The sequence below is a fragment of the Ascidiella aspersa genome, chromosome 6, assembly GCF_963924565.1.
Source record: "Ascidiella aspersa chromosome 6, kaAscAspe10.2, whole genome shotgun sequence".
Classification (NCBI taxonomy): domain Eukaryota; kingdom Metazoa; phylum Chordata; class Ascidiacea; order Phlebobranchia; family Ascidiidae; genus Ascidiella; species Ascidiella aspersa.
In genome coordinates this window covers 14,631,552-14,643,178 of record NC_139452.1, presented here as the reverse complement: position 1 = coordinate 14,643,178, position 11,627 = coordinate 14,631,552, and the positions used below count along the sequence as shown (strand labels likewise).

The 11,627-nt window shown below is 38.1% G+C and overlaps 2 protein-coding genes across 3 annotated transcripts; both read right to left on the bottom strand.

Annotated features, from left to right (window-relative positions):
* Nucleotides 1–407: 407 nt before the first annotated feature.
* LOC146140069 (protein phosphatase 2C-like domain-containing protein 1) lies at nucleotides 408–9,552 on the bottom strand. Of its 2 annotated transcripts, none has more exons than XM_083391302.1 (12): nucleotides 9,421–9,552; nucleotides 9,017–9,137; nucleotides 8,686–8,810; nucleotides 8,125–8,283; nucleotides 7,655–7,798; nucleotides 7,308–7,575; nucleotides 6,717–6,796; nucleotides 5,957–6,046; nucleotides 5,497–5,661; nucleotides 4,319–4,546; nucleotides 1,863–2,032; nucleotides 408–1,633 (listed from the first exon to the last, which is right to left on the bottom strand). In XM_083391302.1, exons 1-12 carry the CDS (start codon nucleotides 9,527–9,529, stop codon nucleotides 1,406–1,408), a joined length of 1,887 nt encoding a protein of 628 aa, XP_083247428.1. In that variant the 5' UTR covers nucleotides 9,530–9,552; the 3' UTR covers nucleotides 408–1,405. The 2 variants fall into 2 exon arrangements, with proteins under 2 accessions (XP_083247428.1, XP_083247429.1); XM_083391303.1 differs by having other exon boundaries at nucleotides 7,655–7,796; nucleotides 8,129–8,283.
* A 5-nt stretch (nucleotides 9,553–9,557) lies between these two features.
* On the bottom strand, nucleotides 9,558–10,696 carry LOC146140068 (sperm microtubule inner protein 8-like). Its single transcript, XM_083391305.1, has one exon. The coding sequence runs from the start codon at nucleotides 10,635–10,637 to the stop codon at nucleotides 10,005–10,007; it is 633 nt and encodes a 210-aa protein (XP_083247431.1). The 5' UTR covers nucleotides 10,638–10,696; the 3' UTR covers nucleotides 9,558–10,004.
* Between the last annotated feature and the right edge of the window lie 931 nt (nucleotides 10,697–11,627).

The window sequence follows — 11,627 nt, the reverse complement described above, 5'->3', positions numbered from 1 at the left end:
ACGACCCGTCGGCACACCCGATCAACCGGTATGAGACCTTATTACAAGAAAAAGTCGTGACTCGATAGAAAGGGGCGTATAGGGGTACGCGCGCGCGCTGCTTCACAATGGTATTGGCCAGGACGTAATCGGAGCGCGGTACAAGCAGCACGTGCCCAAAATGCCCGTTCGGCCGAAAGCCGTGATAAAAACACGCCAGAATTTCCAGGAACGGGCCCTCGGCTGGCACAGGGGCGAGCTTGGCGGGGCCAGGCGGGTGCGCGCAGGCAGAACCGCATGTTGGGACACGAAAGTTTTGACTGTTGAAGTGTGCCCGCAATTACACACTCGCGCGTGGGTCGGCTGGCGAGAACACACCGCGACCAGCTCCGGCGCACACTTAACACGACCATTGGCGACGCGCGACTATTGTGCCACCTTCCAGCGTTTCCTGCGTGTCAGTCCGGCGCGCCTTGGGCGAATGGTCCCAAAGGAGAAAGATCAGGCCCTCGCTCTTCAAATCCTCGATGATTAACGCACTTTCGGTTGGGCGAATGACGCAGGCAGTCAACAATGGTAACCGCGCGAATATCGTGTATCGCGTTGCAACTGCGGCTTCGTCGCGCGGTAAACGCGCTTGCGCAATTTCGCCCTGAAATCGGCGACAAATTCTATTGCAAACTTGCGCGCGACAAACGTCGACAAGCCGCCGCTTGACAACTAAACATGCGCTCGACGGATTCATAAAAATTGCTGGGCTGACTGTCGACATCGCTTTATTAAACAACAAATCTCGAAAGTTCTATTGAAATTACCACAAATGAGGTTTCCAGGGCGAATTTAAAATTTGACTATGCGACAAAACATCTGTGGCTCTTACAGCCAGTTCGTTGAGTTCATAACCGTATAGTTGACCAACGAGAAATGCGTAGAAACAAAATGTAGTAAATCTAGTACAAGAGGAAGCGTGTGAAACTGTATTAAAATAAGTGCTATTCTGGTTTATCACAAACAAATTCGCATTTTTCAAATTAAGGGCGACCGATATAACTCTTTGGATTTAAAATATATCTATATTAACGTCTTCATTTAAAATATTTTAATTTTCTTAGTCATGTTACACATCATTTAAATCTCTTTTAAATCTAAAACTAAAAAGAAAACAATAAATACGGGGAGGAAACTAACGTATATAGAATGCATTTCATCTCACTTTAGGCATTAAACATTTAGTCTATATTGCAGAGATATACATTTAATTTCTGATAGGAGTTATTAATCTCAAAATAAACATCGGAAGTGTATAGGATGTCAAAGCTTAATTTCGTGTCTGCGCGAAGCGGCAACCATTTCCACGCGGTACCAGCCCATAAGCATTTACCGACAGAGAAAAAACGATTACCGACAGAGAAGAAGCTTTACAATTTCAGGCTTCAAACCCGGCAAACAAAATGACGACGGCTGATAGGTTTTCGGTGGGTCCGGTTGCTAAAGCAGCGCGGACAATTCGCTCGCTCATGGCCTGCGCGAGCCTTCCGCGCCCCGTCCGCTTTCGGGCCTGGAGCTCTGCTTCATTTAACTTGATCCGTTCGGACTCTGTCATAGGCGCCGATGGCTCTTCGATTTCGGCGCACCGAACCGCCTCTCCACTTTGCTGTTTACAAATAACAACTGGTGAACATTACTGACAAATGCTTAACCACGCCCTAATGTAATCCATGGTAAACCAACAAGACAAGTAATGTTGTGATAAGCGCTGTGTTTTTTTTACAATAACGAACTTAAAATAGGCAAAGTTTTGTGTGAACCAAATATTAATTTAAGGTATATCGCAAAACTGTAAATAACATGAGCAGCATGTAATTACATTTTTTTACACCCACCGACACAAATGAAGACGAATCGTCGTCGTCCGCGCCCTTAACAATGACCACCTCCTCTATTTCGTCACAAAGCTCTTCGTCCGTTTCGACGATGGACGCAAGCTTGCTTACGTGTTGGTCATCCACCGACGATGGAGCGTCCTCGTCCGATGAATCTGCCATCCTCGAATCTGCACAGTTTTGTAATGACCTTAGTCTTAAGTGCAACTAATTCACTGTTTTCAAATGTATTGACTCGACTTAGGTCATTTGGATAAACTGGGTTACCTTATTTTCAGGACACAAAAATATGACATTTTTTTGCCGGCAAGTAAAACGAAAATAGAATTGTTACGTTTGAGTTTGATGATGTTTTACATTTCTTGGTAGTTGCAAGGAAAAATTACAAAAGCAGACACAGAAACTACAAATCAAATTTATTTCTCAGATTCAGCCCACGAATTCTTTGCGGTTCCCTTAACTTTTTCCAATAAGGAATAAATATTTTTACCGAGATCGTGAAATTGTTTACAGGAAATATATCATTGAAATTATATACAACCGTCAAGATGCTCGAAACCGATCCAGCTAATAGTCTGTTTCTTTCTTTGCACCGCTACATCAAAGAAAAAATGCGTTGAACATTTGCATTATGGGCCATAATGCTAAAGTTAAATTGCGCTTTTTAACAGTATTTTTCTGGCGCAATGTTTGCGCAAAGTTTGCGCAATAACAATCAAGAAGGTAGGGCTGGTAGGGCAAATTGTTAGAAAACCTTTTTTTAAACCATCAATTCAGCATGTTTCATGGCTACAGCAATTTTTTGGAAATAAATACAACGTTTCGCCTAAAAGTCTTGTTAAAAGTATAACTAACTCGAAATGCGAAAAAAGAATTTGGCATTTTTGAGCGTGCGGACCATTCACTTTTTTTGTGAAAAGAGGACAAATCCTCCTAAAAAAGGACATATGGTGGGCCTAGGATAAATGACTTGACTTTGACTTAAGTCATTTTGTTAAATAACTTCGAATTAAATTAATTGTATTCCATAAAAAAATGTCTTAAGTTTCGTATATTATACACTTTTATTGCTGTGTATTGCGTTTGTGTTGTATTTTTTAGTTGAATGGTTGCTCATAATTAGACGAGTTTACCAATTTTAATAGTTTAACAGTTTACTATTATGTCAATGACATGACTTAAAACTGACTTGATCTTTTTATAACCTGACTGAGACTTGACTTGAGCAAACGATGACTTGGACTGGGACTTTTTTGACATGAGCAATCGATGACTTGGACTGGGAAGCATACCGGGAACAGTCTCTTAAATGTTTGAATACATTTTTTCTATTATTTGCTCGTCGTTTTGCACAAGTTGGTATTTATTCACCCTTATATCGACGATTTCCAATTTGAGAAAACCAAGAAAAATCGCGCTTGCTTAGTCCTTAGTCTAACTGTCAACAGGTTACTGCAGATGTTCGACAACTTTCAAAGACTAACCTGAAAAAATCAAAATTTTACAGATGGAAACTAATTAGTTTAACCCGCTGCTTGCGACTCACGTTTCGGTCAGCAATAGTACTGGACATATCGTTTTGAGAACCAAACAATTAGCATAACAACCTTTGCATTACACAAAACGATACCAGAGAAGCACGTTACAGAATGGGAGCTGGGTTAGCTTTGGTATTCAACGACTAAAGTCAACTAAAATCTTGCAGCAAACATAATCAAGCGAAAATCGCCTAACATGTACAACATAATAAATTGAAATAAAACAAAATGTACCTCAAGCTTTGCTACTTCGTCAAGTCTCAATATTAGAAGTCAGGTATATAGAGGGCGAAAGTACAAGCAAGTGACACGTTAAAATACCAAATGCGAAGGAAACAGGGATCACACAAACGGAAAACCTCAAAGATCAGAGGTTTTAGTCATGTCGTGGTTCTTTCATTGACTCTCAACAACTTTGCGCCTCCCTGATCACGTTTCAAAAAAAAACGTTGCAGGACGTCACCAGGAAGGTTTACAAAGCCATATTAAGTTAAACTAACAAATTATTTAAGTATTAAGATTCCCGAAGACTGTGTCTCCGTAGGGAAGTGTTTCCCAGCCATTTATGGCTAGCGGCACCCCTCAGAAATAACAAATAGATTGCGGCGCCCCTACAAGATTTGTCCGTGGGTAATTCAATAGAATGTCACAATAAACGGAACTGGAACAACAGACATTAACATTACAGAACGTAGTAAGTTATAATTGTGTTTATTCCACTCTAATCATTATAAAAAAAGTTGTTAGAGTTTAGCAAAAATCAGATTCTTAAAATTCTCAAATATCTCTCGCCACACTTAGGCATTAGAAATGGCAACCCAGGATGCCGCGGCACCCCGGTTGAGAACCACTGCCGTAGGGCATTCGTTGACAAACCTTGTCACAAATTAAGCGCCCCGTAAGTTCGCATACCCATACCTCCCGATTGTCGGTGTTTGTACAGCATGGTCATGGGCATCGGAAATCGCCCGGCCTGGTCCGCGACCGACGTGTTCTTGACCAGGAACATGACTTCCTCGACCCCGAGGGCAGCCCAGACGCTCGCCGTTGCCACAACGACGAACTGGGAGCCACTCGTAATTCGAGCGGTGGCCGTGTGGGGGTCCGAGATTACGCATCGTCGAAGAGCAGGGTCGCCATGGTTACCTGGGAGTTGGTAATGTTTTGGTAGCGTTATTGTACGAAATGCGGTCTACGTAATTTTGTCTCTTAAAAAGTGCAGTATGAGGCCGGCCTTAACAACATATTATTAGTTTAAACCCGTCTGGTTATAGTTAAATTCCATGTAGTTTAAGAATGTAAAATTGTAATATTATTGAGGAAACACTTCAAACAAGCGCACAGGAAAACACTTTCAAACAAGCCCGTTTATTTTTATAAAACATCAAGTTTTACTGAACCTAACTCGTCGGAACACGGTATAATATAGAAAATCGTCGGAATACAGTCTAATACATAAGAAACAATGTTTACGGCAACACAGTTTCTCCGACACGTTTTATAGCAACCAGTTTACATGTTCCGACTGTAAGCAGTTGTGCCTAAAAAATGTTTGTACTTATTGGAAATAGGCGTATTGCGTTAAGACACTGACTGTAAATGAAGTTTTTGAAGTGGTTTACGACATAACAAACAAATATTTTTTTGTTAAATTTGTCAAGACGCTTGTATTAGCTATTTTTTCTGAATTGGGGAGAAAACGTTGTCCTGGGAAAATTCAATTTTGTATAAATGTCGTTACACAGCGTTTTAAGTGTCATAAAACAGGTTCTCAATTTGATAGAACCGTTCGTTATTTATATTAGACAAACCGTTGGACTGGAGCTAGGCTATGCCATTAATTGAATTCAGTGGCAATGGTCACGTCATAAACACGACTGGTTCACTGAACAAACGTAATTTACACAAATGTTAAACTAGCGATTCTTCTTGCTCCTTGTACTGCTAAATTTTGGTTCATATTGTTTTGCATTTAAGAAGTAACACACGGTGGCCCCCTCCCACCAAACAACCTCTTGCGACCCCCAGGTTGGGAACCACTGTTTTAAAGCCCCATAACAGAGAGCGGGTAGAGAAAATTTAATGGTTAAGCTCACCTAGACCTCTTGAAGTGTGGAGCACGCTATTCACCGTAAGTGATCTTCCGCTCCGAAGCACCTCTCCTCCTGCCTCCACCACTCGATCCCTCTCCTCTTCCGGAGTGTGACGAGAGCTTAAGGAGTAATACTTGTTCTTGTGGCAGAGGTAAGCTTCCACGTCGCCTGTGCGATAAGAAAGCACTGAACAAAGGTTCTACCTTGCATACATTCTGCAATAAGCCGTGGTTTTTGAGAGTCATTATTTAAAAAAATTGTAAATAATATGACAACAGACTTGTATATCTTACATCAAGAACAACTATAACTGCGTCAATTGAGTTCGCTTGCTGGTTTAACGCATTTTATGTCTCTATGTTCGATTTATTTACTTAACTTTTTTAGCATATTATAGGTTAAATTACTGACCAAAAGGATCATTAATTTAGAATATAAAGAAACTGCTACATTGACAGCGAACCTGTGTTGGCGAAGAAAATTCTTCCGTTGGTCGACTGCGGTTTTCTTAACTCTGTTGCGCCATCTTGTGACAATCCATCGCCAAATCCACCTTTTTCAATGGGATAAGAATCAGTGAAGTTGTCATGTTGCAATTGTAGTTGCGAGTAGGGTGTATGTTAATTTGCGTAGCCACGTATTTTAGCACATATGTTGGTTTAAACAAGTTATTCTGTACCACAAAACAGTGGAGACTTAGATTTCATGGGTGTCCATCGAGAAAACATACTTGAACAAAATCACTAAACCGTTACTATTGGGTTGGTAATAGGCAAAACTATCACCCTAATTCGCGTGTCTAGCGAACAACAAATTAGATTTATTCTTAGCTATATAACGAACGTCGAAACATCAAAAGTAATTATATCTTTTAAAATATTACTGGTTTTCCACTTTAAAGAAACATGGTAACATTATACAGTATATATTTTTTTTTTCACCTTAATTGGTTTTCCGAGTCTACACTAATTAAAATGACAACATAGAATTAACTAACTTATCTAAAAACACATAAGGCGAATATTCCTTTAGGTTTTGGGCTATTTGTGGTGAATTGATTAGTAAGTTATTTGTTTGATAGTGCTTGCTCACCAGTTAAAAAAAATTGCATGTCAATGACGCAGCACTTACGCCTCACTTTTTAAATATTTTAAGCTCTTCCTTTTTTAGCTCAGTCCCTGATTACAGTATAGATTATAGAAGCAACGATTCAAAAATCTTACCATTTGGATTGCTTTGTGCAGGTGTTAATTGCTCGTCTGTCACCACGCAAGTCGCTGCAGAGCAACCGCTCCATCGAACCCTTCAGGCAAAGTAACAAAAACAGACAGTCAAATGAGTAATATTTCTTCGGACGCGAAATATCATCTAAAAATGTAGTTCAGGCTTGTAAACGTTTAGTGTGATTTTGTTAACTGTGCAATAAAAAAAAATTAGGATACGTAAATCTATTATTCGCACTGTAACTTAAAACTTAATGAATTTTAAAGCAGAAAAAGTCGAGTAGATTAACATCATCTTGATTAAGACGTTTCCATACGAGCTTGTATCATCTTCAGTTAACGTGACTCATCAAAATCGAGAGGATGTCGATCTACTCGACCTTTTTGGCTTTGCAATTTATTATCACGCTACATTACATACAGATATGTGCATAGTGTACCCAACCATAAAACTTACTTTAGTCCACAAGTTTCACCCGAAACAATCAAATCAAAAAGTGACAGATTATCCACCCAGGTGCACATGAGCTCCTCCCCGCAGTGATTTAACTGCTTTGTAAACTAAAACAACAAACAATGCCGGCCGATTACCACGAGCTTTCGTCGATTCCATAAGCGAGGCGCTCGTCCATTCTTTTGTATGCCCTGTGAAATGACCGGAGTACCTCTCTGTGAGAGATTAGGTTACTGCAAGGTGAAACGGGTAAAGTGGCACTCCCGGCGTTCTTCTGTTCGTTGGGATCAGAACTCCTTTCTTCGTCCTCGCTCAACCACATTCCTCGGTGAAGCTGCTCGGTCAGCTGATCACCGCTTGCCTGGTTTTGCGCCAAAGATTTCGACGGCCACGTTATGTCCAAATCTGGCAACACCAACCAGATTTGTTGAAAAGTCAACAAAACTGCGTTGATTACCACAGCATAACGCCATCTAACTCTTACCTTCACTAGATTCACGGCATTTGGCAAGTTCTTGATCCAGCAACTGGTGAAAGTGTCGGTGACTCTGTTCCGCGGCCACCACACCTCCATATCCATCGTATACGCCCACAAAGCAAGACGAGTTGGGATCTTGAGCTTTCTTGTCTACAAATATAAAGGTAATAGTACAGTTATCAGCAGGATTGAATGGATAATAATTGGTATTGCTGGCATTTAGTGCAAGTCAAAAATATATATATGAAGTATATTCCAAACGATTTTATTAAAAACTCACATTGAAAATTTGTATTTCAATTAAGAAAAGCAAGTGAACGTTTCTTAAACTTTAATATTATTAAAGCAATTTTAATTGCAAGGCTTTTGTTTGAAAACTACTGGTAATAGATAGCTATTAGACATTTACAACGTTTAAAACATTGCTCGTAATTATCTAATAAAACCTCTAACGTTGTCTGAATCCGAATCTATACCTATCGAGGAGAATCTACATAGAACCAGAGTCCTATCTTCCATTAAGCATCTTGCCTCAATATTGACTGCTTGACAAGTTCCGATAGCCAATATACAGTCAGGTAGTGCGTTGGTTGATGCGTCTGTCACTGCGTTGCTTTTAACGTCATTGAAGATATCTGTGTTAAACGAAATATTTTTGTTTCGTGAAGTGACCTCTTTATTCAAATAGAGAAATGGATTAGTGTATAAACGTATTGAGATATAAATTTATCTGATACTGCAACAAAGTTTGTGTCAAACGTTGCGTTCGCGTACGACAGGTTTCATCAAACTGTTGTGAGGTGTGTTATGTAATATAGGGCATAAGTAATAGTTTTGTAAGCCGATGATTTTTATTGTCTCATTACCAAGAAAAAAAGAAGAAAAACTACATATAGAACTAGTTTGATTAGAAAAAATCTTCATGACTGTGGGGGATGCAAGCTAAAAACATCAACTATTGCCAAAGTTGTAATTTTTTTATGCAAAGCGGTGCAACGTAAAACATTTAACATATTTAATTAAATAAATGCTATGACCATCTTCTTCTGCTTTCATCCCTCCTTCCTTAACAGTAGATTTTACAATGAGAGGAGTCAGACAGTTGCACAACGACTTTCCTCTTAGAAGGTCACACCGAATCACTTCAAAAGATTCATTGATTCTGGGTGAAAATATGTTAACCATTACAGTATCAGAATGCGTTTAGGAAATAAAGTAGTAGTACTTGTAACAAAGATTGTAGAAAATAGAATAATAAAGTTTAATCAACGAAAATATAAATATAACAATTAACAAACTAATTTTTCTCTTCATGGGTTTACAAACTTTTTTCGCTAATGACTTTACAAGTTTAAGCATTAAACTTACTTGTCAATCCTTCTTAACAGTTCCGGATCATTTGGTTTGTCCTTAAATCTGGCCAGCATCTTTTTGATGATCAATCTTCTTCTTTTCAACAGGACATCAACTGTCACTGGTCCCTTTGTAACTTTAAAAATTTAAACAAAGGGATAATTTGAAAAAAAATGCATATATATTATACATGATAGAGTATTTTTCAATAAACATTAGTACATCTAGTTACAAAATTTAATATTAAAATAAAATACTTTAGTGAAAACACAGTTTTGATGATGGGCTTAACGGTTAAATTATTTGTAACAGTCACTGGTTGTAAAGAGTTAAACAACAGAAAATATTGCGATAGCCTGTGATTTACTTGAGTAAAAAACTGACATAATTATAAATCACATTCTTTAATAATAACTTACTTCCTTTGAATTTCAGTACTCTCAATGCATTGTGTTTGTTTTGATGATCGCCAAATGAGTAAACTGGGACAGTATTTTTACATTTGGAGCACTTAAGAGACAGATCCATCTCACATAAATATATAAAACAATAAAACCTAGCAACAAATTATCACAGTTGATATCAAATTTAAAACAGTAAAGTGCATTAAAATATGGCTCAAAGTTAAATCAGTAACTACTTCAATAATAAATGAATAGTAATATACTTACAATTTTATAATAAAATAATAAAAGCAAAATGACCATATTCCATTTGACCTACAGTACTTTGGCAGAAATTCAAACACGGCAGTTAGATGCAATGTAATTTCATTTAAGGCTCTAGGCAGTCAGAGAGATCGGTTCTTAAATAGAATAGTAAACACTTTCACAAAAATAATATGTAATCTCAAAAATGTCATGAAAATTACATATTTGAAAATCATACAATCAAACATATAAACATTTGATGCAACTTGAACATATTTTATATTTACATAAATATGAGACATGCAATGTAAAACTGGACAGTTTGTGCATGAATTTGGATGTACAGCAATCATCTATCTCCATGCTTCCACCGAGATGTTTCTGCTGTATTGCGGGAATGTATCTCTGTAGCGACTGTAGACATTAGCTGGAATTGGCTTCTGGGCATATTGATCTAGTTTTGGTTCCTGCTGTAAAGTGTATCTCCATGATTGGCTGACCTGAGGTTTAAGATATCGCACAGCATAACCGCTGAACCTGAAGTGTTTGGGGTCATATTCAGGTAATTTAAACTCTCCAGAGGCTGATATAAATTTGGACCAGTCACCCTTGGTCAGACTTAGCATGTAACGATTTTGTGGAGGGGCAGTATGGGAAACTCCAGCTGGGTAATTTGGGATAATCTTTTGCAATGATCTGCCTGTTTCCGTTATTCTGGTCCCAGACAGCGGTTTGCGGGCAGATTGAAAAACGCTACTGGTGGCGTCCTGGAAATCCTTAGGTCCACATGTAGTTGTTGTTCTGCAGTGCTCATCAGAGAGCATATGGGTGGCAGTGTCCATATCCATCCGCCTCAGTGTGGGAAGGCGTGGGTGATACAAGCCCTCTTTGACTGCTGCCAGCATCACTCTCCGAAATGGGGGATAGTTGTAATTCATATGGTACTGAAGATGGGCATTGGGATGGGGCTTGTTTGATGAATCCATTTTTTATTTAATTTTACTTTCCCAAGCCAAATTTATAATAAACTAGCATCTAAAATCAGCAACCTAGTACAAACACAACATAGGTAACAAATATTATTTGAAGAACATTATAATGCAAACTGTTTAGTGGCAGATAACAAAATGGCTAAATACATTTTAATTTTATAGAAGTTGTCTCATTCTTTTTCTTAAATGTGAAACGGCTCACAATTAGTAAACTTTAGCAATTACCTTCTCAAACGTTGTAAATAAACAATTCGCATTTAATTTACTTGCATCTAATAACCATGTCAAGCGTAACGATGAAGCCATGGCAACAACGAAACAATTACAGGGCAAGTAGAGACAACGATTACTGCTGTTAAAAAATAAATTAAAATCTTCCGATCACAATGGGGCACCTTAATAAATTGTTTAAGGAAATTAATTTAAATGTGATTGTTGTTCTGCGATAGAAGAAAGGTCGTTGTGAAGACATGTTTTAAGCACTTACAATCAAGAATCTTAAACCGCTAAAAGTTTATTTACAAATAAATAAAATGTATTTACGAGCAAAAAACATAAAGAATGTAAACAACGAGTATGATCAAGGCAGCAATTTTATTTACCAGAGGCTTTTTTCACATTATGATGTTTTTTTTTTTGATTTAAGAATTAGCATTGGGTTGGGGACCCTATTTACAATATTGTTTTTAAGAAATGCAATTTGTAATAATGAAAAGGGAATACATTCGTTTTCAGGTAAATTTAAAAAATCGTGCATCACAGGAGTTACTCTTCGGGTTGATCACATTCACAGATGAAATTTTCGAGTACAATCAGAGAAAGAAATGTGGAATTGATTTCGAGTTTAGCTGCTGGCTAACCTTTTTGAAATTCGACTTTGACCGAAGAGCGCAAAAAGTTTAATACTTTGCTGTCGAGCAAAAAGTATACATTTTAGTTTAGTCTTATCAATATTACCTGGTCGAACGGCGCAACAGAATTTTA